Source organism: Eulemur rufifrons, chromosome 19, assembly GCF_041146395.1.
Source record: "Eulemur rufifrons isolate Redbay chromosome 19, OSU_ERuf_1, whole genome shotgun sequence".
NCBI lineage: Eukaryota > Metazoa > Chordata > Mammalia > Primates > Lemuridae > Eulemur > Eulemur rufifrons.
Genome location: NC_091001.1, coordinates 39,332,979 through 39,349,113, shown reverse-complemented (window position 1 = coordinate 39,349,113; position 16,135 = coordinate 39,332,979). Strand labels below are relative to the sequence as shown.

Below are 16,135 nucleotides of genomic sequence, written 5' to 3'. Positions count from 1 at the left end.
TAGCAATTCATTGAAAAGTAAACACACCCACACCCGCACGCCACCTCTAAACATGCACGTGCACCTACACACATCTGAGAGTCCTGAGGAGAGACCTCATCTTTTTTTGGTACCACCTCCATTGTGAGTCTAAAGTCAATTCAATTAATCAGCTATTTGCAATTTTTCCTTCTAACAGGAGCTGCAAGGAACCACTGGGACATTGAGTGGCATAGCTGGGGGGTGTTGGTGGGTAGTGGGGGGCCGAGAGGAGGGAAGGGCAGGGTGGAGGATGGGCTGAGGGTCGGTTCTGGTGTTAGCTACTGACTAGGACCCAATAGTCATTGTCTGAAAGTCATTCCACCATCTCTTCCTGCTGAGCCTGAGCCTGGGGGGAAAACTCCAGCACAGATCACATGTCCATGAGCTTCGGGCTGGAGCTGCACTCTGACGTGCCGAGGGACAAGCACAGTGTCAGCTGCTGTAGGTGGCAGCATCTTCCCTCCAGGTGCATAACAAAGATGTACTTGATTGTGTCTGTGAGCTCATGATGACTTGGAGTCTGCTCTGTCGTTAGGACCAGATCACAAAGCGATTGGGACTGTTGGCAAGAAAAGCCAATCAGCCTCTTCTGGGAGGGGGGACGCTTGAGCTGGTTTATTGTGTTGCTCACTGACCCAGAATGAAAATCAAATTCCCTTCATGAGGAAATCTCCTTCCTTTCTGGTTCTAAGGGAAAGGAATTTTTTTCATCTCTCCCCTGGATCAGAGCTTGTGGGTCTAGCTCAATGAGTGGCCTGTCATTGCCCTGTGCTGTTGGCTTCTAGCGTTTCTTTCCGGGACAGACCTAGAAGGAGGACGGGCAAGGCTCAGGGAGGAAGGGCTTCCACCCCATGCAAGGGAGACAGGTCGGAGGAGGTGGGGCCTGCCCGGAGCCCCCTGAGTGGAGGGAAAGCTTGGTGGTGCAGATGGCAGAGCGGGAGAGTGGAGTGCTCTGGGCTCTGGGTACTGGGTTGGGCCTGGGCGGGTTGGAAGGAAAGTGGGCAGTGGCTGTTGGGGCCCATTTTCCCTCCATCCCGCCCTGCCACAAGACCCAGAGCACGGATGAGAGGACAGCTGGAACCTGGTCCCACTTCAGAGCTTCTCTCTCTCCCAAGGGCACCAGGCCCAATCTGGTACCCGGTGCCCAGAGTGTGCCACTCTCCTGCTCTTCCACCCATGGGTGGCTTCCTGGAAGTCTTGTCCTTTCCCAGGGTCTCTCATGGAAACCCAAGGTGGGAGAAGGAAGTAAAAGGAAAGCCTGGAACAAAAAAGCCCTTCCACAGTGAAGACTGGATCGTCTCTGAAAAGAATAACACAATAAAATCTCTCCTGTAGATTTGAAAGCTCTGTGCATACTTTTTCTATGCTTTCTAGACAACTTTAGCTTTAGGTGTGAAAGGAATTGTGGCGTTCCAATTCATATTAATGAAGAGCCTTTTTTTTATGCTTCTGTGTAGAATTGTAAAGCTCAAACCACGAGGACTGGAGGGAGTCTATGAGCTTGTGGTAGGCCGAGTAGCGGAGTCCAAAGATGTCCACGTCGTAATCCCTGGAATCTGTGAACATGTTACCAGATATGGCAAAAGGGACTAACACATAGAGTTTTTTCTGCTATTGTCCAGTTGACCAGGTCAGGCCTTAAAATTTTTAATTTTGTGGCATCTGATTTCTAAATTTATCCTATGGTTTTGATGACCATATTTTCTTGAATCAAAATGGTGGAACTCTGATCTGATAAGAATGAGTGGATTTATGGGGATGGTATGACAGAGTATGTGGAATTGAAGCTGTACCGTAAAACTGGGGACAGATAATGCCTGTTATGACACATGTCACAGGGGCCAACAGACACCCTCCTCCTCTCTCCAAGCTCCCTTCTCACCTTCTCCACCCTCTGGTTTGTACATTACAAGGAAGGAAAAGGGGTCAAAACCTTGCTGCAATGGCTATCAGAGGATCCTGTTAATCTCTGACCCAGAACAGACTTTGGAAAGTCTTCCTGGGTCTAAAAAGTAAAGAATCATTGCTTCCGTCCTTGCAATCGACATCCTAGGTGACTTTCACCTCAAACCTCAGAAGATTTCGAGATACTACAGAACATTCTGTACCTCACTATTTCCCATCAGCTGGTGGAGAAACTGAGCCCAGTGTGCTGTTGATGGCGGGAACAGCACAGTGCAGGCCACGAATGGAGCACGAGGGACACAGGAAGAGCAGCCCTTGTTCCTCGAGTCCGACCACAGGCATGGGGACTTACTCTTGGCTGACCATTGGGTCTGAGCATTCGTTCTTGAAAAGACTGTTCAGGCAATTTTTGTGACTCTGTGATCAAGTTTTTCCATAAAGAAGTGAGGTTGTGCAAATTCCTCTTTGTAGATCACAAGATCAGCAGTTACATTTCAGCATGGCCAGAGGCAGATTTCGTGATTCTGCTTCCTCTCTTTGGCTATATTAAGCTGTGCGCTGCCTGTGTTATTCAGTGAAGAGGATCCCAAGCAAGGCAGGTCAGCTGGGAGTGATGTGTTTGGTTGACCACAGAGAGAGTGTGGGGAGAGGAACTCAGTTATTGGCATGCTTTTTCCTGGCATGAAGTGTTTGGGGAGATCTTCCTGCTGGGGGGAATTCCTGCTCTTACCACTCATTAGGCTTGACCCCAAAATGTGTGGCTCACACTTCAATCTTACCAGGTCAAAATGATGGAATCAAAACAAATATTCCACCCTCCACTGGTCCTTGGAAAAGAACAAACATGGATACAATGTAACATTTATACTTTGCCTAGCAAACTGCATTTTGGAGTATTCACTGTTTCTATAAGAACATCACCTGTCATGAAGCTACACACACCATGATATTAATACAGCTTACTCACCTGCGGCCCTCTAAATGCCCAGACCTCAGTGTACTCTTCTTTAAACTGGAGGATGGATTTGATCAGCTCTAAGTTTCCATCTAGCTCTAACATGGTATTTTTCTCTGATTTTTATTGTCTGGGTTTTGAACTCAGAGAGTTACCTTCGTTGTTAGCAAAAGGATAAAAGTAGGGCCAGTGGACCCTTCTGACTGTGAGCTGTTCATTCTGGGCATGAAATTCCTAAGAGTTTTCTAAAAGAGTTTCTGTACCTACCTTTTCACCTGTAAAAGAATATGTAGATCTGAATCAATAGGCAGAAAGTGTCATTAAGTTTAATAACATGGATTTTAAGGGACATTTCGAAAAACGTCCTTCTTCTCCATCTACCAACAGGGGGAATCCAAACTGCACCTCTGCCTAAACTATGTGACACGGCCCGGCACACAGGCAAGGGGACACAGGGGGTTCAAGCAGCAGGTCATGGCCTTCTAGGGAGCCTGTGACCAAGTCCTTACCCTCTTGGCTTCCTGAGGTCTTTGAAACCCGGTCCAGGGAGGCCAGTACGGATTTGAGTCAGTGAGATGGAGGGTGTTGAGAGGCAGGGTGGAAGTTGGCCCGTCACTGGTGAGGCTTGCAGGGGGTCCGGGTGGCTCTGAGCAAGTGCCTGCAGCAGCTGTGGCTCAGGCTCCTCGTGCTCTGTCCTCTGTCTAACGCTGTGGAGATGACTTGGGGCGGAGGGGCCTATTAGGAGACATTTGTTTTGTACAGACATGACTTAACACCGGATTCCACTTTTAGAATACAAACTATTCAGTTAGGCAAACTCCACAAAACGTAATAAAGAATTAGCAAATCAACTCCTTCCTTCACCTAACAATTAAAAATTATATAAGATTCTGAAAAAACAAACAAACAAAAAAACCCAAAAAACCCAACCAAACCAAAACATAAGCTTAACCTTTCTTAGGTCCTAGAAGGGTTACTTGGGGAGGGGGAGAAACAAACTCTCCCGCTGGGTAAAGACCAAGGGCCTCTTTTTCTCTTTCATGGGGCCACGGACGGGCAAAATAGACATGACTTTAAAACCACCTCTCAGCTGGAAGTACGTAGTTTTTAGCGAGTCACAAAGAAATAGGGAAACTTACGCAGAGTTTCCTTGGCCACTTCCCCATCTGGGTGACCACGTACCCAGGACTGCAGCCGGGGGTGCTCCCCTGTGAAGAGGAAAAAGGTGTGTCCACCGCCACCCACTGGGAGCAAGTGACACAGCCAGTGAGGAAATCCTGCGCCAGGAGGTTATAAATCCCTGCCCGGACAGCCGGGCTCCCACTGAAGGTGAAAGTCGGGCCTGGCAGCCTTCCCCAGGCGAGAAGCAACAAGGTGAAAGAATGCAGAGCTGCAGGTAAGAGGCTTTTGAGAGGCAGAGAGAGAGAGGGAGAGAGAGCGAGCGAGCTGTCTGGGGGTCAGGACGCCTCAGTCCATTTCTGATGGATCTCAGGTGACTCCGGACCTCATCTGGGTGACCTTCCTCATCTGTGACGTTCTTCACCTGTGTGAAGGTGACCTTAACCATTTCTTGACCTTTCTAGCTCTCAGTTTCTCTATCTGCAAAAGAAAGGGCTAGATCCAAGGGTTTCTGAGAACGTTCTGTGGCTCTAGGTGGCAGGCAAAAGTGTTGTAGAATCTGACAGGAGGAAATTGATTGTCAGAGACCGGTTTCCACCGCACAAGAGGCTGCACAAGTGAGATGTGGACTTGCTGAATGTAGAGGCTTTCTTCCTTGGGATTTTCTAGTGTAGAATGTTTGATTTTTAAAGGTACGTGTAGTGTCTCTGATGCCTGAGCTCTCGGTGTCGGCTGAGCGGTGAGGCTGGAGGTTGTCTGTGAGAGGTAGCAGAGCACAGTCGGGGTGCAACGTGTCCCCTGACGCTAACTGGCCTGGGCTCAGAGTCCAGCTTTGCCTCTGACTAGCGGTGTGATGTTACACAGTTTATCTGTTCAGTGCCTCAGTTCCCCCATCTGCAAATAGCGGTCTTGATGGTGATGACCATCACAGTCAAAGAATCTGAATAACATAAAGCACTTACAACAGTGGCCAAGACCAAGCAGGTGCCACCTAAACGTTTGCTCTTACTCTTTGAAGCTCCCGCTCTTGAATCCCATTCCCTTTTGGAGCCCCTTCCTCTTCTTCAAGCCCCAGCCTTCCAGCTCTGCGTCTAAGGGGGTGTGATCTTGGTCGGGACTCTGTCTCCCTGAGTTTCCTCTTGTATGAACTGAGGCAACTGGGCGTTCTGACCCTCCTAGTGTTGCATGTCTGCGGTGGGTGCTGCCAGCTCCCCTCTCTCTGCTTCATCTCGTCTCCCACCAAACTCCCCCGTCCCCGCCCATTTCTTCAGCCCTGCCCTCCCAGGCCAGTGGGCATCCTTCCCCCCGGCTCACGTGGCATTCCCACATCACAGACGGAAGAGAGCGCCTTCCTTTAAACCTTGTTTAAAATCTTGTCCATTTTAATTGTATTTTTCTTTTCTATTTTTTTGTTTCTTTGTTTATCCCAAAAGGCAAGAAGGAATCTTAGCTTAATGGGTTGGGGGAGCTGGGAGGATAGTGTCTGCCTGGAATGTTCTCAGCTGGCCTGGGAGTCCCCTTCCTGGCCCTGCCCACCGCCTTCCCCTCAATGTCCCCTCTCCCACCCCAACCTGCAAGGCCTGAGTGTCTGACAAGCAGAGCTGAGGGATCCAGAAGACCCAGAAACCCCGATCCCTCCTCCCCACCCCCGGGAGAGCTCAGTGGGTCCCTGGAAACGACACGACGGGAGCAGCACAAGCAGTGCGGACGCAGGTTGCCTCTTCATGTCATCCTCACCACTCTCCACGTGGGGGATGCTCAGTCATGACACTGCCTTTGGTCAGCGGTTCTCAACCTTGAGGCTGCATCAGAGTCCCTGGCTGGACTTATTAAAACACAGATTGCGGGGCCCACCCAGAATTTCTGACTCAGGGTGTAGTTTGGGGACGTGAGAATCTGCATTTCTGATAAGTTCCTAGGTGATGCTGATGCCGCTGGCCTGGGGACCACACTTCGAGAACCACTTCCTTAGGAGAGAAGAGGAATGTCATGCCTAGTGACAGGTGGGCAGTGAGGGAGCGATTTCAGGACAAGGGTCTTTTGAGATCAGTGCTTCTCCCCTGGGAGTCTTGTTAATAAGCAGATGACTGATTCCTGAGGTGTGAGGTTGGGCCTGAGAGTCTACGTTTCTCACAAGTGCTGTTCACGCTGCTGGTCCACAGGCCACACTTTGAGCAGCAGGGCTTTAGAAAATTCAGGAAGAGTTCTGGGAGCAAGGAAGAAGTGAATGAAAAGCTTCCGGTGGATCCTAAATTTCTAGAGCTAATATTCATCAGAATATTTTTCTTAAATGCCTGCGGTAGGCAGAATTTATGATGACTCCCGCTGATTCATGCCCTGGTATAATCCCCTCCCTGTGAGATATTCGCATAGGTGGAATATCACTCCCATGATCAGGTTACTTATATGGCACAGGTGAAGGAATTCTACCGCTGTAATTGAGGTTCCCAATCAGTTGACCTGACGTTAATGAAAGGAAGACCATGCTGGCTGTGACTGATCTCATCGGGTGGGCTCCTCAGAAGAGTCAAGTGGTCAGAGAGATCCGAAGCAGCAGCAGATGTTCTGTTGTCACGCTGTGGACAGGGCCACAGGGCAGGAAAACATGGGTGGCATCTATAGCTGAGAGTGGTCTCATTCAGCAAGAAAGCGGAGACTCCAGCCCCACAGTCACAACCACCATGTGAGCTTGGAACAGGACCTCCAACTCCAGCAAGGAACATGGTTCAACTGACACGTTGATTTCAGTCTGTGGGACCCCGAGCAGATACTCCATCTAAGCCCAGCCCAGACATCCGACCTACGGCAACATGAGTTCACAGATGGGGTTGTTTTAAACCACTGAGTTTGTGGTGGTTTGTTACACAGCAGTAGAAAATGAATGCAATGTCCTAATCCTTCTGTTGGTTGCTGTGCATACCAGGTGTACTGCAACGATAGCCTCACACCTCTCGGGAGCTTAACACAACACACGTTCATTTCTTGCTTGAGTTGCATTATCGTCGTTGGTAACTGCGTCAGACTGCGATGACTCATGACAGCCCCTCCAGGACCTCGGCCATTTTCAAAACAGAAGTTACAGTGACCCTATGTGGGGCTCGTGTCGTTCGGACACCAGGGCTGGGAGGGGGGTTACTCCTATTTACCAGAAGGAGAAACAGACACAGCAGGAGCAGGTGAGCAGATCGGATGGCAGTGGACCTCAGCCTCCCGTCAGGACAGTGGCCCGTGCTGTGCCAGCAGTGTGGACAAACAGGGCTCTGCCTCCGTGCAGTGGGTGTGAGAGGCTGACTGGAGCCCCCGTGAGGAAATGCACAGGCCTGGGGACACACTGGTCCTTTCCAGTCACGTGCCACGCTGGGCTTCACGGGTGCGGAGAGTGAATACTGGCGGACACGGCTGTGCTTCCCACACGTGGCTGCTCAGTTAGGTCAGCCCGAGTGGGAGAGGAAGGGTGGCCAATTTCTCGGAGCTGTGCTCACCACCAGGACCAAGCTGGTCGGCACCTGACCGCAGAGAGAAGCCACAGGGGCTGGGAGCGTGAATGGAACCCTTGTCCACGGCCCCGGGGAGAGCAGAGGGTTTCCTGAGGGTACTTTTTGGGTCTGTGGGGAAAACCCAGTAAGTCTGCGCCATCTTCAGACTAAAGATCAGATTGTCTTATGGTGAGGGGTGAGGGATTTTCCCACACAGTATAGATAAAAATCACTTGGGTTTTTCGGCTTTTCTTTTTTTTTTTTGGTTGACTTTTACCTTTTCTTGTGGATACACTGGACGGAGGGCTTAGGATAGCTGTCACCTTTGGTGGCCCTCAGAGGACAAGCCATTCTAGGTGGGCACATTTTCCAGAGGGTAGAAGATGATCTTTCAAAGCACAAAAAGAAAATCCTGGCTGGGCCCAGTGGTGGCTGACTTTGGGAGGATCACTTGAGGCCAGGGGTTCAAGACGAGCCTGAGCAAGAGCAAGACCCCATCTCTACTAAAAATAGAAAAATTAGCCGGGCATGGTGGCATGTGCCTGCAGTCCTGGCTACTCAGGAGATGTAGGCAGAAGGATGGCTTGGGCCCAGGAGTAGGAGGTTGCTGTGAACTATGATGATGCCACTGCACTCTAGCCTGGGAGACAGAGTGAGACCCTATCTCAAAAAAAAAAAAAAAGAAAGAGAAAAAAAAATCGTGTCTGTTTTGACATCTTAACCATTTTGGAAGGAATTATTTCTTTTTATATATAAAAGAAATAATTCCTTCATATATGTGTGTGCATATATATATATATATATATATATGACATGGTGAAAATTTATACTCATTGCAAATTGATGCCAAAAACCCACCAAGTAACAAAGTACCTTTTCTAGTAACAATCTCTTTTGGTTCTGGAGGCCCCTTTTCACTAGGGAAGGAGAACGAAACCTGCCCCTACATGTTATCTCCGTCTCAGCTGGCTCCAATCTGCCTCTCTTGGATTCATTCAGTTTCTTTTGGGCAGACACTCAGTCGCCCAGTTTCTCACAGGGTGCCTCCCTCCAGCCAGGAAGGAGTCTGAGGACAGGGGGCATGGTGAGGAGGTGGCTGATCCGCACGTGCTGCCTGGTCATGGGATGTCCTGCTGGATCTACCGCTGGGGTCCGTGGCTGGGAAAACTGAGTTCTGGTGCCCCTGCTGCGTCGAGCCAATGCTCCGGCTGGCTTAGGCCCACTGTGCCTCTCATTGGCTCCACAGCTCCTCTGTGTCTTGGCCATCACCTTGTTTTTTCCCTGGCTTAGACTTTCCAGGTGATACTCAAAATGTTCAGCAAGCACCAACCCACCAGACCAGATGCTCCAGCATATGTTGCTGGACCAAGAAGGTGTCAGGGGAGCCCCAGGAATGCCATGGTAGCAGACTGTGGGCCTTAGCAATGTGGTTATGTACTAGCAGGTGAGGCAGTTTCCCCACACCTGCTCTTTACTGACTGAGTAGCCTGTAGCCTCAGCTTCAGATCACTCTGTCCTTCATCACAGCAGCCCCATCTCAGCCCAGATTTCAGCTCATCTCCCACTTTCCATTGGAAGTGCAGGGCAAGGTCTGCATCTCTCCTGTCAGTGAAGAACTGAGGTCGCAGGGAACTGACCTAGTATCCCTTCTACCTCACAGGCCACACCATTATTCCCTGGCACCGCTCACCGCACCATGGTGGGATTCCCCTAGAGACCCAATCTGGAAGCAGAGCAAAAGTTCCTCTGCTTTTAGCTTCCCTCTCTCTTTCACCTTTTGTTCCTTTGCTCTCAGGTTTTGAACCCAGAGCAAGGAGCAGGACTGCCTTCCTACTTCCTCTTGTGCTTGGCTTCTTCTACTTCCCATTCCTACCAGGAAGGAACTTCCCCTATGTCATACCCACTTCCTTCCCTCCTTTCTGAGAAGGTCTTTGACCTTCCCCTTTCCTGAGTCCATAGTCGAAGAGAATCTGGAATAGCACGAACGGAAACACATTGGGAGGTAATTAAAATAGTATCTTCGTTGCGTATATTATGTACTGTCCCCTCCCAGAGAAAGAGGGTTTTCAGCAAAATTTAAGTGGTTCTTCATGATTCAGGGAAATCATTAGAAACTTCAACCATTCTGTGCTGCCACATCCTGATATCCTCCGTAGGGCACAATAACGTGGAGGGGACTGTTTGTGTCTGCTCTCAAAGGCCCCAGATTGCTGTACTCTTTGGTTCTTGCATCTCTCTTAGCATTCTTTCTGTATCCTCTGATACTGGGCAATCAGGTGCCACTTTTTTCCAGTGTGTGTTTTCTTCTACCAGCCCTCTCTTTCTTTCTAATTTGCTACCTGGAATCTGCTTTTGATTGAGCATTCTGTTCACCTATTGCTGCATGAAAAACTACCCCCAAACTTGGTGGCTTTAAATGACAACCATTTTATTATAACTCACACCTTCTATACAGCATGAACTCAAGAAGGGCTTAGCTGGGTGATTCTTCTGCTCCATGTGGGTTGATGTGGTTCACACAGTGGTACTCAGCTGGCGAATGGACTCATTTGGAGAGTTTAAGGTGGCCTTATTCACATGGCTGATGCCTTTGTGGGGATTCCTGGAAGACTGGGCATAGCTGGGACTGACAACCAGACACCCTACATGTGGCCTTTCTAGCAAAGTGGTCTCGGGGTAGGTGGACTGTTTCCATGGTGGCTGGCTTCCCACAGAGTGAGCGTTCTATGGAAACTAGGTGGAAGTTGCATGGATTTTTCTGACCTCGCTTCAGAGTTCACATACCATCACTTCTGCTGCATTCTGTGAGTTACATGCAAGTTACAGGCCAGGCCACATTCAAGGGAGATGAGTTGGACTCCACCTCTTGTGATGGCAGAGTGGCACAGTCACATTCTGGAAGACCATGTGGTATGAGAGATATCGTTGTGGTCATCTTTGGAAAATATAATCTACTGCTCTGAAAAACTAGCCACGCTCACACAAATCAAGAGAAAGAGCTTCTGAAGGAAAGCTTTGAAACTTCTTCTGTGAGTAAAATGTAGTACATGCCTTTGTACCAGGATCCTATTGGCTGTCTTTGAGCTATTCAGCTCTTTCTGTCCTTGTTTCTTCTGTCTTTGTCATATTTTAGATGGGCAAGTTTTCTGGACTACTGATTATTCAAATATTTGAGGTGTTCCCTACACTTAGATAACAAGAAGTTGAAAGCAACTTTGGCTTAAAGGGTGTATATCTGCTAACAACCAGCCCTCTGTCCCAGTGCTGGCAGAGAAGTCAGTTACTAATTAACCTTACCCAGCGGGGAACCCAACAGAGCTACAGCTCCAACGCCCAGGAGCACTCAGAAGCCCTGTGTCTTGGCTCTGCCTTTGCTATCTACCGGACTTCTGGCAGGTGAGCTGACTGTGTTCAGTGGTTGTCTGGCTAAGCCCTCTCACTTGATGCCTTAGAAATTGAATCTGTACCCAGGTTGGAGGCCTAAGCTCAAATCCAGATTGACTTAGAATCCCAGAGTTTTACACCTGTGAGGGACCTGGGAACTCTTGGCAGCCTAAGGTTTGTATTTTAGGGATGAGGAAATTGTGACTCAGATTGAGTAGATGACTTTGTGCTTGCCTAAGATCACATAGCTGGTTAATGGTAGAGTGAGGACAGGAGCCTTGTTCCAGCCTCCAGTTCCAGGTGCTTAAAGACTCTGGCACTAAGATGTCAGTCTGAACGAAAGCATAGGAAGCTTTAGAATTCCTGGCAGGCCTTGAATATGTGTGTGTGTCTCTTTGTGTGTGTTTATGACTGTGTATTTATAGGTTCAACACATTTCTATAATATGGATTTATGCACTTAGGCTTTTTGATTCTACTAGGTAAAGTTGTACACAGTTCTCATAGAGTAACTGGTGTCAGCTAAGCTACCGATTACGATACCAGTAAGTTCTCAGGCTGGGCTGTGAAATGGACCTTTAGAAGGAATTAGGTGGAATGCAGTTAGTGGAAGCTCTGACTTCTCTCTCAGGTGTGCTATCCACGAGTCCTTGAGCAAACTCCTTACCTTCCTGAGTAGCTGGGTTTGCTTCTGCAAAATACTGAGAGCTACTGGTTGCTGAGAGCTTTCTCTTTGCAGCACTGCTGAGCGCTTTACACATCATGTGCCACCTAATTCTCCTGTGGTGTACACCAGGGTATGTCTGTTTTATAGATGCAGACACTGAGCCTCACACAGGTAATATAACCTGCCCATGACCCTCCTGCTGGTGGGCAGCAAGGCAGGATTCCTACTTGCTCTGTCCATGTATTTTCTACTGTGCCCTTCTGTATGGACTCCCTAACCCTCAGGGCTACTGGGAGGAGCAGATGGACTTCTGAGCTGCCCCAGAGGGTGGGATCTGACCAACGAATGAGGTGTAGAGGGAGGCAAATTTGGCCTCTGAAATGACAAGACTGGAAATGCCCATCTTGTGATGGGGTACACTTGGCCTTCTATTGGGGACATTGGGTTTGGGAAGACTGTTTGGATGGACAGCTAAACTTAATGGCTTCTGGAGCCTTCTGTAACTCCAGGTTTTGATGCCTCTACACAGCAGAGAACGAGCACCAAGGCCGAGGATTGTGTGGACTCTGGTTTAAATCCTAGTTATCATTTCATTAACTCTGTAGCCTTGGGCAAGTAACTTAAGGTATCTGAGTCTGTTTCTGTTACTCCATGTCTATAACGGGGATGCTGTGCTCTACAAGACTCACAAGCTTTGTCCTCTGGAGTTGAACAGAGTGGCAAACCCTTCTTACGCCAATATTAGGCTGAGAAAATTTGAGTCCTGGTGGATTTGTCCTGTAGATGCCCAGGGCCTCATGGGCAGAGCTTCCTCATCAGTCATTTCAGAGAAGGATGGCAACTATTCTGGGCCAGAGGAGTGGTCGCGGTGGGTGTCAGCCTAGGGGAGGGCCGATGCGGGAACAAGGTGAAGGAAGCTCGGGTTGATGGTCCAGCCTGCTGGGGGCTCTGAATGACCCAGGCTCACTGGGAGTGGGTTGGGTGAATGGAGGATTTGTGTCAGCAGGAACAGGAGTTGGGCTGATTGACTGAAGTGTCTCTTTGTCAGTGGTTCTCGGGACAGAAGTTGATCAAGTTCAAAAGGTTTGACAGGGAAAGGGTGGTCTTAGCAAGAAGGAATATTTGTTGGCAGAAAGTAAAATATGCGTAGCCCTTGGTGGAGCTGTCTGCGTCAGCCTCTGCAGATCTGCCCCTCTGAGATTCAGCCCAAGGTGGCCCAGCACCCCATTCTGCCAAAGATGGGTCTCCAGGAAGTGATTCCAACCCCGTGGTCCCACTAGGGACGGGAGACCAGTGTCAAGGACAGCTCCCGCTGTCATCTACACGGCTGTGCAGACAGAAGCCTTCCTGCTGTGCTGCTCTGAGGCTTCCTTCCCTTGACACTGTGGGGAAAAGCTAGCTTATCCCTTTCCTATAGAACAAAAATAATTTGCAGACAACCCATCCCGGGTTCTGCTTTGAGCCCAGGACATTTTTCAACAAAAGCTGCCTCAAACCTGGTCATAAATTTATCTGTATCTGAATCTGGGTCCTCCCTATCTTCAGACTCTCACAACTCTGTAATTTCCCGAGACTTAGTTAAAAAATGCTTTTTATATTACTTCACCTTTGAATTAAAAAAAAATTTCCAAGCTTAATTTTGATGTAAACATTTATTTCCCTATGGGTTTCAGAAGGTTTTATGCAACGTGGGTTCTTAGGAATTCATTTTACACACTAGAGGTGACTAGGTGGTGTGTGTCAGGCCTGATAGCTAGGTGACTTCACTAACAGTCAACACCTGTCACCTTGTTTTTTTTCTTGGGATGACTGTGCCGCCTGACTCAGAAATGGGACAGTTGCCTAAAAACTTCTGAGAGTAAGGTAAGGATTTAAATAAAGTTCAATCTGGGTGAATTCAGCCCAGATATATTCAAATATACTATAGAATAAAATTCCTACTCCTTTTACATGTTTGAAGATTCATTTCTGGAGCTATCATTTACTTACTTGCTCTCAATCTGTTAAAAAAATATATTCCTGGGTGTATTCTGCAGTATTTAGGGGCAACGTTTAATGACATCTGCAACTTTTAGGTGTTCAGGAAAAAATAGGTATAATATATGTACGTGTGTGTGTGTGTGTGTGCAGGGAGAGAGAATGAGAAGAATAAAGTAAATGCATCAAAATGTTAATTGATGAATCTAGGTGAAATATATCCTTGAGCTTGTCATACTATTATTTCAACTTTTCAGTCTTTTTGTAATTTTTAAAAATTAAATTAAAAGGTGGAGTCTTTTCGTTTATCTACTCTCAGGCTGTATGTATTGCCTATGAACAGAAGCCGGGGGCCAGGAGGGAGACACCTGGGGATCAAAGGCAGGTAACTCGTTACCTGGGCCACCTGTGCACCACCTGTCCGGCTCAGGGCTATGCTATCAGCTCTTTCTACCTTACTACGTTCTTTTTCCTTCCTTCCACTCTTCACACATTTTTGTCATTTTCTTATGCCTGGCCCTGCTTTTCATCCTAGCCTTCTGTTTTTTTACATTAAGAGTTGTGAAACATGGTTATTTGACCAAAAAAAAAAAAAAAAAGGGGGGATAGAATTCTAACTCACATACTTGGAATGAGCTGCCCTTGAAATTTCTTTCTTCCGGTAAGAGGGTCAACTCAGATTTCAGCAGAAATGTCAAGCTGTCTCTGATTTTAAAACACATTTAAAGAAAGTAGGGCAGGAGAATAGTGTTTTGCTGCAAACTTCTGCAAAACTAATTTTTTTTTCCCCCTCTGGGCCTGCCAAGGACTTAACTGTTTCCCACACTACGGCAATTTTGGTTCCAGCCTTTTTATGAGGTTTTGGTTATTGAAAACTGTCACTACTATGTGTTTGTGGTTTACTAGTCTGAAGCCACTTCCTGGAGAAGTCACAGCAAAGCAGCTGTTTTGCCCAAGTCCAAGGAGAGAGACCAAGACAATTCTCTTGGCTGGGGTAGGGGTAGGGGTGGATCAAGGGTGGCAATTACTTGGGAAGGAGGTTTTAGGATTTAATTCCACTATACAGGGTCCTTGTTGAAACACTTCTTACTTTTCACCCAACCAACCATGTGATTTGGAGGAGAGGGTTAACTTCAAACTCACTTGCATCCCCTATAAAAGGAAGAGATTGGACTAGATTCCTGTAAGACCCTTCAGCTCCGTAGCTCTGTGAAGCTTCAGCTGGCGCCTGCCCCTGGCTGGACACAGCTGGGTTTTCTGGTGTCAAAGTAATTTTAAACCTGGTTACAAACCTTCACATAATTCAAGGCTCAGCCTGAACCCAGGAGAACGTGAGCCTGGGGTTGCGCTTTCATCCGAGGAAAGGCTGCACTTCAACTCCTGCCTTGGAGTCAAAGTGACCTTTAGAGTCAGCCAGTAGAAATTGTTGATGTGAAACTGTTGCGTGTCAGATAGAGGAGCCTGGGTTCCTTTGATAAACTCTGGAAAGGCAACATATTGGGGTTAGGTTTGGCTGTGCGTGACAAAAAGCCTGGACACATAAAAGAAGGTAGTCCAAGGTGGTAGGTGGCTTCGAAGCCACCCAGGACTCACGCTCCCCTCTCACTGCCCCGCCACTTGCAGTGAGTGGCCTGCGCTTCGGGGTCCAAGGTGGTGGCCGTGATGCAGACCCATGTCCACAGCGAGCATCAGGAAGGAACAGTGGTAGAGACTTTTAAGGAGACTTCCAGGAGGGTCACACAACACTTCCACTTACATTTCCTCAGCCAACATCTTGGCACATGGCCACTCACTCTTAGTTGTGAGAAAGGATGGGAAATGTAGTGTTTGTGTGGGAGGGTCTACCTGCACAGTTAAGTCAGGGTTTCTGTTGTTGGTGAGGTGAAGAGGGGGGACAGATACTGGGAGAGAAAACCAGCAGCATCTGTCTTAGAAATTATATTTTTGAAGAGCAAGGGCTTTGGAATCCTGGGGTTAAATTTCGATGTCTCCTTACTAGCTGTAAGATCTTGGCCAAGCCTCTTTACCCCTTTGAACTCTCCTAATACATCCTGTAAATCAGTGTGATCCTCACGTCATGGGGATAAAATGCAAGAAGGAATGTTCAAAACTTGGCACAGCAGCTGTTATTATTAAAATAGTCCCTACACCAGCATCTTTGACTTCATTTACTTATTCTGATACTGTATTGATACTTATCCTGATTCTGTATTGGTTCAATATGGTGTATTTGTTTCTCATTTCTTCCAAGTCCTTGCTAGAGAGTTAGCGAGTCTGGCTCGGGCCAGTACAGTTGGGGATGTGACACGCTAAATGCATGTCCAAAGAGGGAAAAGCAACTTGGTGGACGTTTATGTGACCTTCTGTGCCGGGAAACCTGAGACTGGGGTTAGACGTACAGTTACAGGAAATATCTGTGCTTCAGAAACACGTGAAGAACAGAACCATACAGGAACAGAAAGCTCAGGGGAGACAGCTCCAGCCAGACACTCAGCTACCAGGAGGACCTCGGGTCTCCAGAAGGGGGAGCTCAGACTGCAGCTCTGAGCCCTCGGACTCCCGGGAGTCCGACTCAGTTCCTCAGCGCCAGCCCTGCCCTGGCCAGTCCAGAGCCATCTGGGGTCACTGCGAG

At 48.2% G+C, this 16,135-nt stretch overlaps 1 protein-coding gene across 3 annotated transcripts in view; it reads left to right on the top strand.

Annotated features, from left to right (window-relative positions):
* Positions 1-4,087: 4,087 nt before the first annotated feature.
* IL1R2 (interleukin 1 receptor type 2) overlaps positions 4,088-16,135 on the top strand; it is a 37,136-nt gene continuing 25,088 nt past the window's right edge. Inside the window, exon 1 of one of the 3 annotated variants that reach the window (XM_069494290.1) lies at positions 4,088-4,277. In XM_069494290.1, the coding sequence (XP_069350391.1) occupies positions 4,264-4,277 (14 nt within the window). In that variant the 5' untranslated portion in view covers positions 4,088-4,263. Of the gene's footprint in view, positions 4,278-10,349; positions 10,506-16,135 lie in introns of those variants that run through there. The other 2 variants (XM_069494291.1, XM_069494292.1) reach the window with 2 other exon arrangements.